This window comes from Girardinichthys multiradiatus, chromosome Y, assembly GCF_021462225.1.
Source record: "Girardinichthys multiradiatus isolate DD_20200921_A chromosome Y, DD_fGirMul_XY1, whole genome shotgun sequence".
Lineage (NCBI taxonomy): Eukaryota > Metazoa > Chordata > Actinopteri > Cyprinodontiformes > Goodeidae > Girardinichthys > Girardinichthys multiradiatus.
Genome location: NC_061818.1, coordinates 15,721,873 through 15,744,158, shown reverse-complemented (window position 1 = coordinate 15,744,158; position 22,286 = coordinate 15,721,873). Strand labels below are relative to the sequence as shown.

At 43.7% G+C, this 22,286-nt stretch overlaps 1 protein-coding gene across 3 annotated transcripts in view; it reads right to left on the bottom strand.

Annotated features, from left to right (window-relative positions):
- Positions 1 to 2,249: 2,249 nt before the first annotated feature.
- The window catches only part of LOC124864197 (histone acetyltransferase p300-like), a 33,187-nt gene continuing 13,150 nt past the window's right edge, over positions 2,250 to 22,286 (bottom strand). For 2 of the 3 annotated variants that reach the window (XM_047358866.1, XM_047358868.1), the window contains 20 exons: positions 22,049 to 22,126; positions 21,824 to 21,909; positions 21,496 to 21,648; positions 20,909 to 21,415; positions 20,569 to 20,811; positions 20,277 to 20,472; positions 19,391 to 19,509; positions 16,434 to 16,673; positions 13,824 to 13,912; positions 12,748 to 12,858; positions 10,773 to 10,829; positions 10,569 to 10,646; positions 10,162 to 10,229; positions 9,118 to 9,268; positions 8,766 to 9,026; positions 8,519 to 8,684; positions 8,175 to 8,342; positions 7,926 to 8,087; positions 6,649 to 6,930; positions 2,250 to 6,563 (listed from right to left, as the gene is read on the bottom strand). In XM_047358866.1, the coding sequence (XP_047214822.1) occupies positions 3,420 to 6,563; positions 6,649 to 6,930; positions 7,926 to 8,087; positions 8,175 to 8,342; positions 8,519 to 8,684; positions 8,766 to 9,026; positions 9,118 to 9,268; positions 10,162 to 10,229; positions 10,569 to 10,646; positions 10,773 to 10,829; positions 12,748 to 12,858; positions 13,824 to 13,912; positions 16,434 to 16,673; positions 19,391 to 19,509; positions 20,277 to 20,472; positions 20,569 to 20,811; positions 20,909 to 21,415; positions 21,496 to 21,648; positions 21,824 to 21,909; positions 22,049 to 22,126 (6,359 nt within the window). In that variant the 3' untranslated portion in view covers positions 2,250 to 3,419. The remainder of the gene's footprint in view (positions 6,564 to 6,648; positions 6,931 to 7,925; positions 8,088 to 8,174; positions 8,343 to 8,518; positions 8,685 to 8,765; positions 9,027 to 9,117; positions 9,269 to 10,161; positions 10,230 to 10,568; positions 10,647 to 10,772; positions 10,830 to 12,747; positions 12,859 to 13,823; positions 13,913 to 16,433; positions 16,674 to 19,390; positions 19,510 to 20,276; positions 20,473 to 20,568; positions 20,812 to 20,908; positions 21,416 to 21,495; positions 21,649 to 21,823; positions 21,910 to 22,048; positions 22,127 to 22,286) is intronic. The other variant, XM_047358867.1, reaches the window with a different exon arrangement.

Below are 22,286 nucleotides of genomic sequence, written 5' to 3'. Positions count from 1 at the left end.
TGTCACTAAAAGCTGAACATCTTGTACTTCTAGGTACTCCAGGTAAGTTAAAGTTATGGAACATGACAGCACTGGAAGATAATGGGTAATTGGTAGATTCACACTTGATTCATCTCAAATCCTTGGCATGTAATTTGCGTCTTTTTTTCCTCGACACGTTTCTTGCGACCCTGTTGAATGTTTGCAACAAAACGTTTGATGGTTCTGTGATCATGCAGCATTTTCTGAGCATTTTCAAGAGTGCTGCATCCCCTTGGGAAACGTTTGGATTTTTTTTTTAGTCAGTTAAATCTTTTTTTTCTTCCTAAAGAAAAGAAGCTGCTTAATAATTATGCACAACTTGATACAGGATGTTGACCTCCATAGACCACCCCCTAACTTATTACACAGATCACCTGTTATGTTTAAATTCAGTCAACTTTATCCAGTTTGAGTTAAAACATATGCCTAAAAATTATGATATGGACAAAATACTCCCTTGCCTGATCATTTTATATGTAGAGGTACGTCTCAAAAAATTTGTATGTTGCCAAAAAGTGCAATATTTTTTGCCAGTCATTTCAGAAAGTGAAATGGTTATTTTATAGAGATTCATTCCACATAGAGTGAAATATTTCAAGCTTTTATTCCTTGTAATTTTAATGAATGTGGCTTACAGGTAAAGAAAACCCCAAATTCAGTGTCTCAAAAAATTAAAACATCACATTAGACAAGTTAAAAATGAATGGATGTTTAAAGCACAAATGTCAGGCTTCTGAGAAGTATACCCATTTCTATGCATTCAATACTTGGTAGGGCCTCCTCTTGAATGAATGACTGCATCAATGCAGCATGGCATAGAGAAAAGCCTGTAGTTCTGTTGAGGTGTAATGGAAGCCCACACTGCTATGGTATTTGCCTTCAGGTCATCTGTCTTGTTGGGTCTGGTGTCTCTCATCTTCTTCTTGACAACAGCCCATAAATTTTCTATGGGGTTCAGGTGTGGGGAATTTGCTGGCCAATCAAGAACAGGAACACCATGGTCACTGAACCAGCTTTTGGTACCTTTGGCAGTGTGGGTAGGTGCCAAGTCCTGCTAGAAAATAAAGTCAGCATCTCCATACAGCTTGTCAGCAGAGGAAAGCATAAAGTGCTCTAGAATTTTCTGGTAGAAAGCTGCATTGACTGTGGATGTTGACCAACACCAGCAAAAGAAATGCACACTAAATCATCGACTGTGGAAACTTCAGACTGGACTTCAAGCAACGTGGATTCTGTGCTTCTCCACTCTTCCTCCAGACTCTGGGACCTTGATTTCCAGATGAAATGGAGAATTTACTTTCAAGCTGAAAGCAGGACTTTGGACCATTGAGCAACAGTCCAGTTCCTTTTCTCTCAGCCCAGGAAAGACGCTTTTGATGTTGTCTCTGGTTCAGAAGTGGCTTGACACGAGGAATATGACATTTGTAGACCATGTCTAGTATTTGTCTATGTGTGGTGGCTCTTGATGCGCAGACTCCAGCCTCAGTACACTCCTTGTGAAGCTCTCCTAAATTCTTGAATGGATTTCACTTGACAATCCTCTCAAGGCGGCGGTTCTCCTTGTTGCTGGTGCAGCTTCTCCTACCACACTTTTTCCTTTCACTCAATTTTCTGTTAATATGCTTGGATACAGAACTCTGCGATGACATTTTGTGGCTTACCCTCCTTGTGAAGGGTGTCAATAACTGTCTTCTGGACATCTGTCAAGTCAGCAGGCCTCCCTATGATTCTGTAGCCAATGACCCAGAGTGAAAGACCCTTTAAAGGCTCAGGAAACCTTTGCAAGTGTTTTGAGTTAATTAGCTGTTGGGGGGCACATAATGAATGTACAAAAATGAACTTTTCCATTCTAATTTTCTGAGACACTGAGTTTTTGGTTTTCTTTACCTGTAAGCCATAATCAACATTACAAGAAAAAAAAGCCTTGACATATTTTACTCTATGTGGACTTAATCTATAAAATAACCGTTTCACCTGCACTTATGCAATATAAATTTTTTTTTTAGATGTACCTGTACAGTATTGACTCAAATAGCTTTTTAAAATAAATGGTTAAATTCATGTTAAATTATATCACCTTGAAAAAAGAAGTTTAAATGAGTCTTTAAAGCCTAAACTTAATGTGAAATTCATGCATGTGGACATATACAAACTTCTGATAAGAACTACATCAAACCCACAACATTCAGAAGGTGCCAAGGGTTAATAAACTACATGCAGGACAGAACTGTATTGCTAATTTTCATTTTATTATATAAAAAAAACAGTATCTGAGTCCACAGTTTGTTTCCTTTGTACAGTAAAAAATATTAAATTAACTCCCAAAGTTCTGAGCAGAAAGATAAAGAGGATACAGTTTTTAAGGAGGGAGCTCGACCTCCCCCAGAGGAGGATAAAAAGTCCAAAGGAAGCAGCAAAGGGGACGAGGAAGAAAGAGACAAACCGCTCATATTGGCATCTTTCGCCTCATTTCTGTACAACACAGTTCATTTGGATCACCATCCTCTGTTTACTCAACAGTAGAATCCTAAAAAAAAAAAGAAAATCCACCCATCCCGTGTTTGTACATCCCAGCCCACATATGAAAAACGTTACAGGCACAAAGGTATGCATCCCCCCCCTCCCCAAGCCTCCGCAGCTCCATCTGAAGTCTCTAAAAGGAAGGAGTGGGCACACATTCGAGGGAGAGGGCTTTGCATGTTTGCGAGGGGAAGAAGTCTCTTCCAGCCTGACTGATGGACGCCAAAAAAAACGTGTCCGTCGAACATTTCGGACTGAGCAGAGCCACCATCTCGGCAACAAAACACCGATGTCGTTTCTACCTGGACAGTCCCGACTGTAGACAACTAAAGCAAAATAACAAACTACTAACAGAAAGAGAGTACAGGAACCAAAGTGGTCTCAGGACAGCCACACCCCATCCCCCTGATCAAACAGAATAAATAAAACAAGCCCAAACGACAGCGAAAAGAAAATATGCATCGTGTTTAAATTTACACCAATAACTTGCATCACTGCAAAAACAGACTAAATGATGCAAAACAAACAAAAAAATTACTTGCATTAAAATAATTTTAACCCTTGACCCCCTTTTAAAATCGTAAAAACATATCTTAAAAAAAGGCAAGTACATTTTACTAGGGAAACCCCCCCGCCCTCTTTGTCCTCAGTTGGCAAAAATATATATTAACAGCAATAAGTTACCATTCATTCTAATTCATTTAACAACTGCTCCATTTATTGTTCATCTCCCATAGGAAGTTCAGTTCAATGCATCTTTATTGAAAACATTTTAAATAACTTTTTAATAATAGCAAAAAAAGTGTAAGGAATAAACAATAACACTGTCCTTGGTGAGTGCAGTTTGTGCAGAAATTCACTGAGCCTCTCTTCAGCTCCTACATGTGGTCTAAGGAGTTGTGGTTCATCTTCTGGCCCATTGAGTCCGGACCGCTGCCACCCGGCCCATGCAGACCAGCCATGCCGCTCAGTTGAGAAAGCATTGCGCTCTGCTCAGAACCAAACTGCTCCATAACGTTCTGCTGCTGGCTCGTTGGCTGCTGCTGCGGGACTACCATTCCTGGATGGTGCTGGTTCAGATGGCCTGGGTGCGGAGAGCCCGTCTGCACCTGTGGGGAGATGTGATGCGGCGACGGCTGAGGCTGCATGCGTGGAGATGGGCTGGAGTGAGGTGGCTGGGACTGAGGTCTGGGTGAGGGCTGCGGCGAACGCACCTGGTTGGCAAGCGACGTTGGCAGAGCCTGGCCCTGCAGATGGGGATGTGGGGACTGGGCCATCTGCTGAGGGCTCATAGGATTGCTGTGTTGGGCTGGTGACCCACCTGGGCCGAGGTGTTGTTGCTGCTGCTGCTGCTGCTGCTGCTGGAGCAACCTTTGCTGCAGAGTTTGTTGGAATAGGACCTGGGAAGACTGAGGGGTGGGTCCACCTTGAGTAGGCTGTGGGCCTTGTGGTGTTTGCTGAGGAACACCTCCGCCCCCACCACCTGGCCCTCCATCACCACTTTGAAGGGCAGCCATGGTATTCTGCTGCTGCTGCATCTGGAGTTGGTGCTGCAGCCTCTGCTGGAGGGCAGCTGTGGCCTGCTGCGGGACAGACCCTGGGTAGCCCTGCGCCTGCTGACCTTGGGGGCCTCCAGGAGGACCCTGCCCCACCACAGGGGACTGCATCCCTGGTTGTCCCATGAATCCCTGCCCCTGAGGAGGTTGTGGCTGCTGGAACTGACCGTGATTAGTTCCCATCTGTTGCTGCTGCTGCTGTTGTTGCTGCAGTTGTCGTCTCATAATCAACTCTCGAACCTGAAGATTGTTGAGACTTCCCACCTGCGGCCCTTGGGCTTGCATACCTCTTCCCACCCCTTGCTGCTGTAAACCACTGAGCATTGGCCTCTGTTGCTGCTGCAACTGCTGCTGTAACTGCTGCTGCTGTTGCAATTGCTGCTGCTGCTGCAACTGCTGGTGCTGCTGCTGCAACTGCTGCTGCTGCTGTTGCAACTGCTGCTGCTGCAACTGCTGCTGCTGCTGTTGCAGCTGCTGCTGCTGCAACTGCTGTTGCTGCTGCTGCTGCAGCTGTTGTTGTTGCTGCTGCTGCTGCTGCAGCTGTTGTTGTTGCTGCTGCTGCTGCTGCAGCTGTTGTTGTTGCTGCTGCAACTGCTGCAGCTGTTGAACCTGCTGTAGTTGAGCCATGGAAGCCATGTTGACATTCGTTCCTCCCTGACCCCCCATATGCATCCCTGGCTGGCCTGCAGCAGGAGCATTCATGTTCGGTTGTGGGTTCACTCCTGCAATGACATTTCCAACAGGACCTGCTGTAGGGCCGGGACCTCCTCCTGGAACAACCTCTGGTCCACCTGGCCCTCCCTTATATTTTGAAGATCTTTGCTTAATGAAAGCAGACATGAGCTGTGGATTGGATCGTAGGATGTTGAGTACTTGCTGTTGCTGGAGTGGTGAGCTAGGTGAACGGAGGGTGCGTAGTAGCTCCTGTAGAGCTGCTTGGGGGATGTTTCCACCAGCAGATCCTTGCTGCTGCTGTACTATGTTCATTATGGCGGCATGCCCCTGAGTTGGTTGGTGCGAAGGCTGTTGCTGCTGTTGAGCTGCCATCATGGCTTGGTGGCTCATCTGGTTCATCATAGCCTGCCGTTGTTGTGGTGGTATACCTGGGCCTGTCCATTGCTGCTGCTGAGGGTTCTGGAGAGGAGCACCCATCCTTTGCTGTTGCAGCTGCACCTGTGAGGGCAGGTTACCCTGCTGGGGGGACTGCTGCATGTGCCCACCACCGGCCATCATCCCCTGCAGGGCACCTTGCTGCTGATCCATGTGGGCTCTTGCAGCTGCTTGGTTTTGCGGCGGGATTCCCTGGGATCCAACCATCCCAACGGGTCCTGTGTGACCCATGGCCATCTGCTGAGCTTGACTCGGTTGGTGGTGTGGGTGAGACGGCATCAAGCCTGTAGCTGCTGCTACTTGTCTCTGCAAAGCCATCTTCCTTTGGGCGTCAGCTACCTGTTGAATCTTCAGAGCTATTTCTACTGCTGCTGGTGGGGGGCCCGATTGGGGCTGCTGAAGCGAAGGCTGGCCTGTGGACTGACTGGGAGGTTGCTGGCCTCCTATGTTTCCAGGCATTAAAGCCCCACCAGGTTGCTGAGGAGGCGTTGATGAGCCAATAAGCGGTTTACCCTGGGACTGGTGGATAGGGGAGGAGCCTGGTAGTCTGTTGGCATAAGGTGGGTGAGGATTGGATCCTGGGCCACTTTGCTGCTGCTGGATCTGAGGAAGCATCTGTTGCTGGTGCTGGGGAGAATTCATAATTCCTCCGGCCCCACCAGGTCCACTGGTCATCTGCTGAAACTGATTAAGTGGATGTTGAGAAGGCATCCCTCCTTGCTGCTGTTGCACTCCGTTTCCTGGTCCCTGTGCTGGGACTGAAGGCATATTCTGAGTTGGGGTGGAAGGGGTGGGAGGTTGGGTGCCAACTGATGTCGGTGTACTGGGCGCTGTGGTGCCATTGTTTCCCGGTGATGGAAGTCCTACCATAGGTCCTCCAGGTGGCCCCCCTGAAGGCTGACCGACCCTCTGCATGGTGGCCATCCTCCTCCTTAACATCTGAGCCTGCTGGAGCCTGTGCTGCAGCTGTTGCTGCCGGAGCTTCTGCTTGATGTTCAGACAAAACGGGACGGGACATTTGTTCTCCTGGCAGTGTTTTGCATGGTAGCAGCACAAGGCAATAAGCTGCTTGCAGATAGGACAGCCGCCGTTGGTCTTGCGCTTGCAACCCTTTGTGTGCTGAACAACTCGTTTCATCTTCTGACAAGATGGGAGGGAGCAGTTGGCGTTGCGGCATTGGCATGCATGGACCAGTGACTGGATGCAGCGCTGGATACTAAGGCGGCGAGAGTCACCAGGACTCTGAGTTGCTGCTGCAGCCTGGTTGTTGCTATCATCATCCAGGCCAAGCCCCAGTTTATCCATCTTATGCTCATGGCCTTTAGTGTTGTAGCAGGTGATGCACAAGTCATAATCCTAAAAAAAAGAGGAGAAAATGGGAAATAATGCAGGCGAGTTTTTATATTTTTCGCTTTTCTGGCCAAAACATCCTTATTCTTACCTCACAAACGGTGCAGTGGAACCGCGTTTCAACATGATGTTTACACTCATTACAAGTGTACACAAAGCGGTCCTGGCTCTGATTGTGAAGCTCCACCAACATACACATGGAGCTCCACTTGGACCTCCTCAGAGAACTGAACTCCAAGTGCTTGTCACGGGCCAAGGTCAGGAAGGCGTCACGGCCGTCCATCAGGTCACAGGCCATTAGGGGGTCGGGGTCCGTGATGGAGGGCAACGAGTTGGCGGTGGGGCCAGCAATTAGGCGGATGACAAAGAAAACCTACCCAAATGAAATGGAAAAAGTTGGTTAAATATTGAAAAAATGTATTTCTTTAAAATCTGTTTTTGGTATTTTTGTATTTCTAGTGTATTGCCACTACAAATAATACAAAAGTCAATTTTGATAACCAAGAACAGAGGAACAGCAGCACTACCACGATGCCAGATCAACAGATCGTATAACAGATCAATATATTCAGATTCTTATGCATCTTTTCCATTCAGGGTTCCAGAACCGCACGACTCCACTCCACTTGACCTCTCTCTACTCAGCAGAAAATCTATTGTGTTTCCACTGACTCACAGATGTCAGCATTGTGTGCCATCCTTCATAACCAACCAAAACATGTTGTCATTTTTCCAAGACACCACCTGCTAAGATGCACAGAAAAGCCTGGACCTCATCGTTGCACCAAGGGTTAGACTTGCTGGTTGCTTGTGAGGATTCCATGGTTTGCCTGTAGTGAAGCGAGTTTGGAAAATGGTGGCTGTTTTTCTGCTCACGGACTCATACAGCTGATCACATCCCATGGCCAATCAGTGAACAGCAGTCTATTCACGCCACATTTCGGCCCTGCTATACCCCAAGAGGACCTGCCACCAAACAGGTATCAAAAATGCCAGTGCCAGGCTGGAAAAGCCATTAATTGCGTATTAATAATCCGAGTGTAGTGGAGCTGAGTGAAGATTATGGAAAAGGGGCTTGCATAAGCTTCCCTGTCCGTGCTAAAGAAAAATATCCCCACAGCATGAGGCTGCCACCACCATGTTCATATATACTATCTAACAAACCTCTGAGGCCTCAATAGAATAACTCATTTATGCCAAGATTCATTTACACACAGCTTGACTATTTACAAATTAGGTGACTTCTGAAGGCAACTAGTTGCACTTGATTTTATTTAAGAATATCAGAGTACAGAGGGCTGAAGACATGAAACATATCCCCTCAAATAAAATCCCAGAGCAAGTGCTACAGGAGTCAGACTCTAGTACCTCTTTGTGTTTCTCCATGGTGGCGTAGAGTTTCTGGGAAAGGTCATTGGAAACACTGGGCATCCCGGGTTTCTTCTTGTTGGCTCGGCTCAAGCTGCTCTTGTTCTTGTTCGCCTTTTTATTGTTCTTCTTTTTGGCGCTCTTGCTGTCTCCTTTTGTGGCCTGTGGATGTTTAAATAAAGACAAAGTCAATGCACGTTGTGAGACTGGGTTAAGATGTGACCACAAGCAGATTCTTGCTCTACTCACATCTGTGCTCTCATTGGAGGTGCTGTTCTCCTCCCTCTTCCTCTCCTCTTCTTCCTGCTCCAGTTCCTTGATGCTCTCCTCGAGTACGTTGGGCCAGAAGTCGCCCTCAAAGTACGGCAGCTCCTTGGCACTAGTCAGGCGGTCTTCTGTTGCCTGCTTGAAGATATCCTAAAGACCAAAAACACAAGAGATGCAATGAAAAAACAAATCAATATCTTAACAGAAGTATTTGCATTTTTTGTGATGTGACAAAGCGTACAAAAGTTCAAAGTTCTGTAACAACTACAGTATTAATAGCCTGGAAACAAATAAATTTAAGCTAGATTTCTAATAAAAGGTGTCACCTTGTAATCGTGGATGATTCGCTCAGCAACAGCCTTATCCAGCATCTTCTTGTACCACTCCTGCAGGCGTTTTGGCTTTGGGATCTTCTGGTCCAGTGGGTGACAGTGGAAGATGTAGTCGTCCCCCTCACTGGGAGGACAAGCCCAAATGTGTCCCGTTGTATACCTGTGACAAGATTTTTTTTTTTTTATTCACCAATATTAAAATGTACCTCTTGCGTTTTCAGAAACACTCTTGTTCTCTTACCCCAATCTTTTGACGTACTCCAGGTAGCCTAACAGGATCTCATGGTAGACGACGGTCCTCAGGTGTCGAGGTTTAAAAAAGTGCACACTGTCCAAGTAAGAAATGTATACCCGTCTTTGATTTGGTTGTGGGCAGTCGGAGCCGTACTCTTGAACATGCATGCCAAAGAAACAAACATCAGCTCCGTCGATGTCCTCGAACGCGAAAAGGGCTTTCATCCTGTACGGGAAAGACTTGGCCATCTCTCCGTTGTCCACAAACCTGGAAGGAAAACAGCCATAAAATTCAGGAGAAGATAACACTAACCTGAAACAAACATCAGCATAAGTAACAACTACTCATTAAAACTCACCTGGACTTCATGCCCGGCTTGACATCGACCACCTTGTCTGAGACGTGGACCACACGCACGGTGACTTCTCCTGACTCAGGGTGGCTCTGCCGTTTGAGGTAGTCGTTCACCCGCGTCTCCAAATAGTTCCCCAGCTTTGTCTGAGGAAGTCCTGCAACAGAAAATACCAAAGAATGAGGAGATGAAAAAGTCTCTCACTAAAGGTCCAGGGCTGACCACATTTATTGGTATCCCTGGTAAAGATGTGCAAGAAGCTTTAGAAAAATGGATCTTTCATCGCAGCAGCCGAACCTCATACCGAAAAATAGTTGAGAAGTCCAACCTTTTTAATTTGAGCAAATGTATTCAGCGTGGGGGGGGGGATCTGACTTTAAGAAGTTTTTTTTTTTGGCAATCAAAGGGGGCACACAAAGGCGCGGCGCTGATGGTGTAGGGGTTAAGCATAACCATATACGGAGGCTACAGTCCTCGAAGCGGCCGTCCCGGGTTCGAGTCCCGGTGACATTTGCCGAATGACTCCCACTCTCTCTACCCCTCTTTCCTGTCTGCCTACTGTCAAAAAATAAAAGTAAATAAAGGCCACTAGTGCCGAAAAAATATCTTTAAAGGGGGGCACACAAATAGGTACCTTAAATAATCACTTTAATATAAATGTACCTAAATCACTTTTTAAATGTTGGACTTTTTATTTAGGTTGATCACAGTTTCTATGAACTTATAATTAGTGATCAATGACCTTCTGTTACTCAGAGGCCTGTTTGGTTCATGCATCTGTAGCGTGACTGGACAAGGACCCAGACTTATCTAGCCACTGAGCACTGTGAGCAAGATGGTAAAGGTGATCAAAAATGTTCCCACTTTACTGGGACTTCAAACTTTGATTTTTTTGAATTTTGTTTAGGGCTTTTTGTATACATTTAACAAGAGGGCCCATATATGTGGCTAGCAGTGAACAGTATGTCTCTGTCAGATTATGATTCATAAAAAAACAAGCGGAACGCGTCAGCATATGAAACAAAAAGCCAAGTCTGGAGCTGCACTTACTTTTGGCTGCATATTTGTTCTCTTTTCGCGTCTTATTGGCCTTTTTCAGGCAGTTGTCACATACAAAGCTGTGAATGGAAAAAACATGAACAGTGATCATCACAGGTTAAGATCAGCTCTTAAATAAATACATTTGGCTTACAGGATCAGTTAATTTCTTCAAACAAGAACACTAAAAAACAGCTCCCATGTTTAACCGACAAACAGACCACCCATGAAGGGAAATTTTACTTCAAGGAATCATGATGGGCTCTGCAGTCTGGTCAGAGCTCAAATGTTGTTTTAAAATTGCACTTTAATATTTCAAAGCCTTTTTCAACAATTTTTAAAGACTTCTGAAGAACACAAATGTACTTTTTTCAAACACACGGTTGAGCAATAGAATATGTGCATGACAGCCTCCTTACCCTGATGGCCATATGGTTTCATTATGCAGAACGCAGATCTGGTGCATTTTACGACCACAGTCGATACATTCCACGAGTCTGAGCAGAGAGAAAACAAGTCAGGAACAATATTCAGACCATCCTGACTGGAGACCCACTGGAAGCCCACACCCTGCTGATTCAAACAATAACGATGGATAGTAAAGAGAGAGGACTCGCACATACAGCTCAGGGTCGAGCGTGTCATTCTTCTTCTTCTGGAACTGCTCTTTGTTGATGGACCTGTGGGAATAAAGGAAACATATGTGATCCTCCGAAGACTGCTGCATAAAACCATTTCTGAAAGTGCTGAAAGCTTAATATTTGCATGTTGATATCCTGATTATTACAGAACACGATTAATTAAAACAGATATCCACAATCTTCAACCCAACATATCCCACTGAGATTTAAGGCTGACGCAAAACAAAGAAATTATTTTAAGAAGCAAAAAACAATGTTAAATCCACTAGACAAATGTAATAAATTAGTAAATAATTTAGTCTATGAACTAGAACTTTCAGCTGCAGCAGAGTGACCTCCTCTGCTGATTTAAATGCTTTAAAGATCACAGCAAGTAACTCATGTAGATTGTTTAGATGTAGATTGGTTTAAAACCGCTTTAGTTGCACAAGTCTGACTGCTTCTTTTCTGAAAAAACTCTCATTAAACCCCTTGGCTCACCTGTCTTTCATTTTCAGATCACAGAACCCAAAAACAGAACTCAATGCTTCAGCGGTTTTATTTGAACAATTATTTCAATCCTTGCTGTTTCCTGCCCATTTAACTGTCGTCTGATACATCACTGCTCTTAGATCTAGAGGTGCTCTGTGAAATTGGCAGCTGACCAGAACCCGGCATTTCTCAGATTGGGTCGGCCTGACTGATGATTGGATGATAACGAATTTAAAAGTCATTCAAAAATAAGTCATAGGAAGGACAAAAAGAGAAAAAGGTACTAAAAGGAAAAGGCTGAACTGAGTGGTGCAAAGCTGCTCTATTTTATCATTAAGCTTTTGACCTCTGGAACATGCTGGAATTGTTTGCAGTCTTCTGGGATTTTTAAAAAGTTAAAGTGGGGGTCCATTTTCAGCCTGGGGAGTAATGAGACCCTCCAAATATGATATTATACTAGGAGTAAAAATACCAAGATTGACAGTGTTTACACAACCTTAAAATGTAAAACATCATGTTTTCGTTTTAAACAGACAACAATCCCTTATGTACCAAAAATAATGTACCGATTGTTAAATATGTTTAGCGTCTATTCAATTTATTCCTAATTTGATTCAGAATAAAATAAACTTCCACATTTAGCAATAGCTTCCAATGCTTATTGTGAAGGATATACCTGTTTGCCATTTATTTTTTATAGAGTGACAAGTACTGCAGGCTGATATTAGCTAAATGAATTCATCTAACATTTTTCCAGTCATACTGATCGCTCAGAGCTTTGTGAGTGTGATGCACCCAAATTGTGCCTTACCTACGGGCACATCGGCATGTAGTAGCAGGCTAGAACCTAACCTACAACTTTCTGATTGTGAGACGACTACTCTTCCCACAGAGCCACGGTCGCCACATTCTGGCTCATTAGCCTGCTAGCCTGCACTCTACTGCTTGACAGATATGCCATCTGCAGCTTGCCAACTGTTGTTTTAAAAACATTAATGGCTTATTTCATTAGAGCTAGGTGGTGCTCCTTTAGTTTTCACACCATGACTGACTGGAAATACTTTGGGTTGCAAAAAAACACAGTTTGTCGTTCCTTTAAGTGAGGGAAACACAGTGGCAATGTTCTTTTGGCCAGCTCAGCAGCAGTGTGCAGCAGCTGCTGGAGAAGGGTAAAACTATACTATGCTTCATACAGGCAGGAAAACTATGATCACTCTTGAAACTTTCACTGGAATGTCACTCAGCGGTTTTTGAAACCAGCCTGCTTACTCTACCTGCATCACAGACTCCACTGACACACCAGCAAATGGCATAGAAACAATAAACGAATTAATGATTCAAATATTACCTGAAAAGTACAGCTCTATTTAATAAAGAAGGTGCACTGTGGACAATTAAAGCTCAAACATAATACTTATACACCACTGCCTAGTAGGACCTTGTAGGTTTTCTACGTGCTGGGTGTTAAGTGTGTGATGGTACTCACGTCTGAGGCTGGGAGGGGTCGTCCCCCAGGGAAACACTGTCACCTTGGATTTCGTTGAAACACTTCTCACAGAAGTGGTACCTGTCAGCAAGAAGCCCATATTTTGGTGAACTACACCGTTCGTCATCAGCACAGCCAATCACAGAGAGGGTGCGAAGAAGCAGCCACCAATCAGGGCAGGGCGGGGCAGGGTAGAACAGGCCGGGGGAGCGAGCACACAAGGAGGGCAAGGTGGGTCGTCGCCAGCAGGTAGCGGCCAATCGTGATGCGCGGATTTTGTGTGGGCGGGCGTGTTTTGAGATTGCGCATTAATTTTGGAGTGGATGATTGGTCACACCAAAGCAGGCCAATGCAGACATCACAAGCGTTAAAAAAAAAGACAGGAAGGAGAGGGGGGAGATGGGGGAGGTCAAAATGAAATATAACAAACAAACAAACAAAAAAAAGACGTGAAATAAGTTGTTACAGGTTGGACACAGACAAAGATGGAGAGACAGAGGGGAAGGGGCAAACAGGAGGTGGAAAACAACCAACAGAGGACAGAGAGCCAAGGCAAAGCAAAGATTAGCATCAGACATCCAGTGGTAAACAACAACAAAAACATTACAGCAACATGAGAGAGCACTAGGAGCCATGGGGCAGCAGGGCAGCGAGGATACAGGGCTCCAAATATGAAAAGGTGAATGAGGGAAAGATAAAGCAACAGCGATCCATCATCCTTTCTGCCCTTTCATAAAGTGGGAGACTTTCTACTGGTGGAGATAACAAACAAACCCTGCTCCCCAAAAGAAAACATGAGCTTTTACCCAAAGGCAGGAGCTAGAGAAGGAAGGAGCCCACTTTATGAATGACATCATGAAAATTAAAACAGTGAACTATGAAGATGGTCATGGTGCCATGGTAAACATATGAAGCCAAAAATCAATCTCTTCTGTGATTGCACTGACTGATGCTACACTGCAGGAAACTTATTTATTATGGAAAAACAAATGCGATAGACTATATGATCCCAGTAGCTTAATTTTTCTCTCAAAAACAAAATGTTCTGAAAGCAAGTTTATGATGTAGGCTCTTACCTGTTCTGGTAACTAAAATAAGAAGCATCACGTTGGATGGTGCATAACTGTTTTCCGTAGCAGCAAAGAGTTTGGGGAGAAAACTCGTACTGCAACAGTGAAGAGAAAGAAAACACGACCGAAAGGTTACAAAGTGAATAAAAAACGCCTGTCGTACACAACAATTTATACCAGTTAATCTCAGTGATTTCTTATTTAACTTCAACATATCTACATTTTTTACTCAACTGTTAGAGCTGCGCTATATTAGGTAAATGTTAGGGATGTCTCAATCAGGTTCCATTAAGTTCAGGAATTTCCTGATAAAGTTAAAGTTACTAAACTTGACGTCACAACGTATACATGCATGAGCATCTGGTAGCTTCAAAGTGCTGTAAAATAACATTTTAATTCGTTCATCATTATTATTATTATTTTAACTCTCTCCCAGAATAACCATTAACTCAGTTTAGAAAGCTACTATAATGCTCTGATAATATCATCTACAATGTGAATTGCTTCTAAAGATACAGGTACATCTAAAACAATTTGAATATTGTGAAAAAGTTCAGAAGATTCAACACACAGAGTGAAATATTTTAAGCCTTTATTTGTTGTAGTTTTGATGATTGGGGTTTACAGATAACGGAAACGCAAAATCTAGTGTATCAGAAATTTTGAATATTATGAAGAAGATAAATATTTAAAATGGTCTTACATCTTAATCAGCAAATCAACTCTAAACACCTGCAAAGGTTTCCTGAACCTCTAAATGGTCTCTCGGTCAGGGTCAGTTGGCAACATAATCATAGGGAACACTGGTCACAGAGTGTTATATCCAAGCATATTCATAGAAAGTTAAGTGGAAGGAAAAAGTGTGGTAGGAAAAGGTGCACCAGCAACAGTGATAACTGCAGCATTGAGAATCTTGTCAAGCTAAATCCATCCAAAAATTTGGGGGAGCTTCACAAGGACTGGACTGAGGCTGGAGAACCTTTTCGTGATATTCTAATTTTTTTATTTGTACCGATATATCTGACTTGACAAATACAACTTCAGATGACAATGTTTTTATTTGGAGCAGTTTGTTAAAATGCTAGGATAATGTTATCATTCGACCACTCTATTTCGATACAACTCATTTATTATTCAGCTTGTTACGTATGTCAGTGCTGTTTCCATTTAATTGTGTAGGAGAAATAGTTCCCCTGTAGTTCCCCTGCTTCATAAACCTTGCTTTGAACATCATGAAATTAAATAACTTGTGTTTCAGCTGCTTTCTGTGAATTTTTCACTCTAGTTACAAGACAAAAAGCCAGGAAGCTGACACAGCCAATACAGTCTCTCCTTGACTGTGAACCACATTCTAAATTGCGAAAAATGCTTTGGTTTCTTACTGAAAACAAGTATTGTTTGACGAACAAAATAATGTGGATGGTTTACAAGTTTTGCTAGCTGTACACATGAAAATAGGCTGCGATTTTTAAAAACGCGCCATGGCTTGCTAGAAGTGCACATTAAAAGTAGGTATCAGTAGTTTAGATTTATCAGAAATGCAAGCGCTAATCATTAATAAATGCCGGGACTTTGATTGGATACTTGGGATTGGATCGGATCCTTTGTAGTAAACAAATAATTGAGCTATTGGTTTTGAATATAACGATAATGCTACTGATTCCAATTCACACATATGTTTGTTGCTCCTTTTTGTGTGGTTACAGTCGACCAAGAGGACCAAATACAATGCTAGCAAGCTGAGCATGAATGCATGGCACTTGATAATAACAGCCTGTCAAATATTGGATCCAAGATCTTGCATTAAAAACTGCAAACCTGCAAAATGATAAAACTTTTCAATCATCATTTTGGCCAACACTAGTCATGTGTTGAGTCAATCTGAGGTACTGGTTCGGGGTTATTAATGAGGCTTTAGTACGGTCATAACAAGCTGTATTACATTAAAAACAAAACAAAAAAAGAAACATCGCTCTTTTAGCGTTCACGGCTTGCAAAACTGTTTTATAAGGCTGTACGTATTATTTTGTTGGGCTAAAGAATCGGTGCTCTGGGTGTTTTTCACTCTTTACAATGACGATCACAGTAAAGAAAAGACTGTTTGTTGCTGCAGCTCCCGGTCTGTCAATGTTATGCAACATTCTCTGCACATGGTGCTCAGATTTAGAAGTGAGCAGAAAGCAGCGGAAACACAAGTAATTCAATTTGATGACATTTGATGCAAAGCACTAAGTTTATGAAGCAGAACAACCTTTTCTCCATGGGTGCGAATAAATGATAAAAATAGTTTTAGTTGAGAACTTTTCAGAACACTGTAACAGCTTTCTTAACAGAGTTAACCTGCATAGGAGCAGCATGTTGAGGCTATAAATATCTGTCGCTGTGAAAAATGTCATTAGTGAGTGAAATGCAGATCATTTAATACTGACTATGCAAGGTATTGATTTTATGGTAGTATCAGACTAGCTCAGCATCAACAAAAACCTGGTCTTAGATGGCTGATCAGGACATCCTCCTATTAAGAAGTCTTTAGAACACCATCCTTTCAAACCTACTTGTGTAGAGGTTCACTTGTTTTTCCCGTAACCCAAACATGAACAAATGGTTCCGATTTACCTTCCTCCCACAGCAGTAGCCCAGGCCCTGCATAACAGGATCGATCTCCGACTCAAACACCTCGGCCAGCTTGGAGCAGTACTTGTAGACCCGCGATGTCTTTCGGTTGTACAGCCAGGCGTTGTTGAACATCAGCCAGATGTCCTCAATGTACTGCCATGGCTCCTCGTACTGTCCCGTGTCCAACTTGCGCTTGATGGTTGAGAGGTCCATGGGGTTTTTGACGATATCGAAGTAGTCCTGGATTGGGATGGTCGTCCACATTAGAGGTCAGGTTGAGAAAAAAGGGTAAAGGAAGAAGATGGAAAAGAGGAGCCAGGCGGTTGGGTCATCGGAGGTCAGGATAAGTTGGTAGATGGAGGGCGACCAGCATCATCAGCATCGTTGACGTCAGGGAATGGAAATGCAGGGAAGCAACAGGACCAGAGTAGAGAGAGAAGAGGGTGCAGGGGGACAATGTTGTTGAGCACTGCAAAGAAGGTTCATGTGCAAACAGAGAGACATGACAACTTCTGCCCTCCAGCTCTCTGCTTTGCACCCAACATTTCAAATCTAAATACCCATCTGCGCTCCACTACCTCATCCAGATGACCGGTCTGATCAGTCAACTGCTGGTAAAAATCTACGTAAAGATGCAAGAGGATTTTACATGATCATGCTGCAGTTGAAGCAGAGCATGTCACTGTCAAATCGCTATCAACTGGTCCTAAACACACAGCTGGATGGATGTGTCCCTGCTAAAATCCGAAAGCAAACAAAATCTCCATGATAGGCAACTGACCAGGGTGCAAAGCCATGAAAAACAGAGCAACAGGCAGGTCGGACCTAGGCTTTTAGCTATAATGCCAGCAGCATGAGTGGTAATGAGATGACAGCGGTAAAGCCAACAGTGTTGAGGTGAGGCAAATGCATCAGGGGATGGAAGGTTCTCCAAGCCGTGATCCTGTGTGTGCAGCCTACCCTTCGCACCTCCTCAAAAGGCAGCGCCATTTGATAGAGAAGCAAAGAGGAGGGTGAGGGAAAGAGTGGCGTTTCTGGAAATCTAACAACAAAAAAACTAATATGTGCAAGTTTCAAAGAGTGGGGACCATCTCTGTGTCACCATGGCAACAGGAGATATAAAAAGACCCTCATGTCTGAATGGAGCCACTCACACAAACAAACAAACAAGTGATGCATATTAGCAAGAGAGCTAGATAGATTTTATGTCTATAATATTTGAAACATTTTCTCCGTATTTTTTTCTGCAAAATAGATCAACCTCTGTCAGAATGAATTAGGGGGCGGCATCAGAACTGCAATATTTGGGTTGAAATCTGGACATTGACTGGACCGTTCTAACTGAATGTGGCTTGATCTAAACCATTCCACTGTTGGTCCACTATCATGCTAGAAGGTGAACTTCCACCCCAGCCTCAAGAACTTTGCAGCCTCCAGCAAGTTTTCTACCCGTGTTCTCCTGTATTTAGCTCCATCCACTCTCCCATCAAATCCGATTCATAGCCAGGGACCTCTCCAGCTCCTCCAGAGTTACCATAGGCCTCTTGGCTGCTTCTGACCGATAAGGTCTTTGACTAGCCTCACCAAGGAGGTGGACGTAAATGTTTTGGCAAGTTTGCAGTTATCCTTTACTCTTTCCATTTTCAAATGATCAGTTGTACTCTGCTTTGTGATATATTCAAAGCTTGGAGTATTGTTTTATATCCTAATCTAAACCTTTACAACTTTCTCCCTGACCAGTCTACTGTGTTGCTTGGTTTTCCTGATACTTTTTCTTCACTAACGTTCTCTGAGGGCTTCACAGAACAGCTGGATTTCTACTGAGATTAAATTATAAGCCAAGTAGGGGTATTTTAAAGAAAGGGGGGCTGATTACAAATACTGATTTTGTGAAAAACAAAGTAGAATTTTCTTTCCACATCTATGACCTACCAACAAAATCCATTGATGTTCGTGGCTGTAACGTGACAACGTGAAAAATGCCAAGGGGAAACAAATACTATTGCAGCGTGCTGTAAAAGTTGCATCTGCTGTTGCATCTGCATCTAGGTCTTACTGGTAAGAGCTGGATTAGAACCAGGTCTTACCAGTAAACTCCCAAGGATCATTAAAGTCATTTGATTTGTTTTTCTGTGTTTGATTTTCTGTATCATTGTAATGTTTTTCCTCACGTGCAGCGCTTTGAGGGCCTTGTTCCTGAAAAGCGCTATATAAATAAACTTGACTTGACTTGAGCGTGGAGGACGTGAACTGTGTGGTCTCGCCGATCTGCTACTTTGGTCTATTTTCGACCGAACTGTTAGCGAAATTCTGTCGCCTTTAATTTAGATGCAGTGAGGGCAGAGTTTTTGAGCCACTCCCACGCCTCCAACCTGAACACTGTTAAATCAATACTGATGAGGAACTGAAATGGAAAGCTAGCAATGGCTTATGAGGATGAAAGGAATAAAAAAAACTTAAGGAAAAGCTTCAAATTAGAAGCAAAAAAAAAATGAAAGTGACAAATAAAAGCATCTGGCTCATGAACTGTAGGTTATTTATTAATTATTTCCACTTTATTCTAATCAATTAGAATAAAGCGTGCAGTGAGCTACTAATATAAAGGTTATTCAATTCTTCATATTTGGTAGCCTCTATGAAAGAAATGTTCTTCTGTGTTTGAAATAATAAAAGTTCATGAGAGCCACTGCTTTGACTTGCAAGATTAAACTAAAAACACAAACAAGCAAGCCTATATATGATTTTCTTAACTTTCAGCATGCAATAAAAAAAAAATTAAAAAAAAACAGCAGCGAGAAGACTAAACAAAACTCATTAAAAACTATGGTAACAGTGGGAGGGGAAAAAATATACAAAACAAACAGAAATAAAAAGGTTTGCTTGGATGGAGTTGAAGCAAAATGGCAGCCAGTGCAGTCCCTTACCAGGTTAGTTTTGTTACTAGTTCGAATACGTACGGGTATTCCCAGTAACGGGGGGTCCACCGGCTGGCGGAAGGGAAGGGACTCAGGGTCCTGACGGTATAATGCCTCCAAGGTCGGCATCAAAGCCTGACGCAGCTCCTCCGGCTTAAAGACTGCAGAGAAAAGTGTGAAAGAAAAAAAAATTTATATCAAGACCACTTGAACTAATACGAAGACTCTGGGTTTCAAATTGCCTTTAGAGGCTCCTCTTTCTGCTGTGCTACAGGAGAGCTGGCACCCACAACACACACGATTTAGAAACTACCGAATTAGGGCTTACAGTTACAGTGCTGGCCAAATTTATTGGGACCCATGGTACAGATTTGGAAAATAAATCCTAAAATAAATAATCTTTTTTATTAAACCACCCTATTAATTGAGTAAATTAATTCAGTTGGGGTGGGGGTCCAATTTTAGGAAATAATTGTTTCACACTAAACCCACAGGAGTGTTCCTTAAAAGCTCAATCTTGGTAATCTGGATTGTTAGGGGAACCAAAAACAAAGGATGAATGAATAAGTGGAAAAGCACCTCGTTTCCTCGCGGCATCATGAACTCCTTCAAATACCAGGACAATGTAAGTAAAATCCAATGTTCACTGATGTTTTAACAGGATATTAATGCAAACATATGTCCAGGTAACCACAGACATGGTTCATCAGACTCGAAATCAATGCTCCAACGTGATGAAGTATCACAGAAGCCCACATGCTTTCCTGCTGCTAGGGTTGGTAGGTAGGTTTTATTGTTTAGATGCATGTAGAGCCCGATGAGGAAAACATGAAAAGGGTTATGGCTCTTCAGGCTGATCCTCTGGTCGGGTGATGTCTTGTTAGTGCATCCTAAATGCATTAATTTAGACATACTGGGGAGCACTTACTTTTCTTCTTGCTCTGGCTGCTGGCTGAGGAGCTGTTGGTGGCTGATGACCCTGATCCCTCCTCTTCCTCTTTGGGCTCCTTCTTCACCTCTGGCTTCTTGTCTTCGTTTGATGTTGCTGACGAAGACCCAGTAGAAGATGATGTGTCCATGGGCTCAGGTTTACATGCATCTACTGATGCCTTGTCACCCTCAATCTGTGAGGAGGATGTTTTAGTGTGGCAACATCTTTGTTCTTCATTGATGATATACAACATTTTTACTGTACAGAAGATAGGCTTGGGCAATCTTACCTTATCTTCATTCTTCATCTGAGATTGAGCCTTGCACATCTTCCCCTTGCCGTTTTCCTCAGGTTCACCACCTACACCATCTTCCTCTTCCTCCTCTTCCTTTTCTATCTTTGTTTTGATGTTGTCCTGGCTTTGAGCATGGCCCTCCGCAGGAGCGAGCTGGGAATTGTGGTCAGAGCTACTTGTAATTGATGCTGGGGATGGAGCTTGTCCTTCAGCTATCAGGGAAGGCTTAGGGGACGGCTGAGGAACAAGGACAGAGAAGAAGAGAACAGTTTAAAAATGATAAATGCAGCTTTTCTATTCAGGATTACTTGGGTAAAGTAGTGACTGCACTCACTGGGGTGTGTGGCAGCTGCAGTGCATGATCATTCTGCGTTGGGACCAAAGAAGTCTGAGCTGCTGGGGGCTCCGGAGATGCAACACCCCCAAGTGTTTGCTGTGAAAACTGATTGACCTTTTCTGAGTTCGCTGTCGGTCCTGATGGGGCGGGCTGCTGCATTTGCGAGGTTTGTTGTTGTTGCTGCTGATGCTGCTGGGGGTGCTGCGGGGTTGCCACTTGTGGTGTGTTTGGGGTCTGAGGCTGAGGGGTCTGAGAGCGGGGTAGCGTAGGCGGTGTCTGATGTGGCTGAGGCGTTAAGCTACGTGCTGGTGACGGGGAGTTTGTGCGGATGGATGGGCAGTGAGGGAAGGAGGAAGGCTGGGAGGGTGGATGAAAGTTTGGCAGGGGCCCAGGACCGTTGCCGTTAGAAGGACCTAAAGATCCTCCAGAACATGGGACAGAGGAGGTGGACTGTGCTGCAGGGCTGCTGGCGGGGATGGATGGAGGCGTTGACATCTGGTTCTGCTAAAGGGGATCAGACACAAGATGTAGATTTCTGTATTAGAATTCCCAAAAAGAAGCTTAGTATGTGAATAGATACTTACAGAAGGCACCGCAGCCTGGGTTCCTGGCTGGTTCATGCCAACAGGATCAGAACCGAAACCAGGACTGGAGCCAGGAAACTGGCCTGGAGGAAGGTACTGGTTCTGTAGCTGTGTGGCACTGGGTTGACCCATTCGTGTGGCTCCCATACCCATCTGGAAACAAAACAACAGAGAATACATGAAATTTTTCATTTCAGCTGCAGTTTCTTTCAAAGTCCGGCAGTAAAATAATCCTGCCATCCCCATGTTGCAGATAAAGACTAAATCAATTTCCAAAAATTATTTGCTGTTTTCAACAACTACAAAAATCACAGACGTATAGGCTAACCTGGGTCATTTGAGGATTGATTTGAAGAGGCGGCGTTGACCTCTGGTCCATTGTTTGCATCCCCATCTGAGCAAACTGGGTCATTCCTAAAAGTGCAAAGAGGGAATAAAAAAAAAATCACACAACAGTTTTATGTGATCAACAGACAGCAGTGAACCATGGTGATATGAATTCAATGTAAATTACTACTTATCTGTTTCCAGAATTCAGAGTAAACAGACATACCTGCTGGGTTCTGCATCCTGTTGACCATCTGATTTGGACCAGCAGGTCTGATCATGGACGGATCAGCATGAGGACCATCTGAAAAGGAGAACAAAGTTACGATAGAATGGATGAAAAACAACTTTAGCTTCAGTACGGAACCCAGCACTTTATTCATGATATGCACAGGTGGAGAAATTAGTAAGCACCTCCTGTAAAAATGTACCAAAAGCCTAGGAATAAATTCCTACTTAACTGC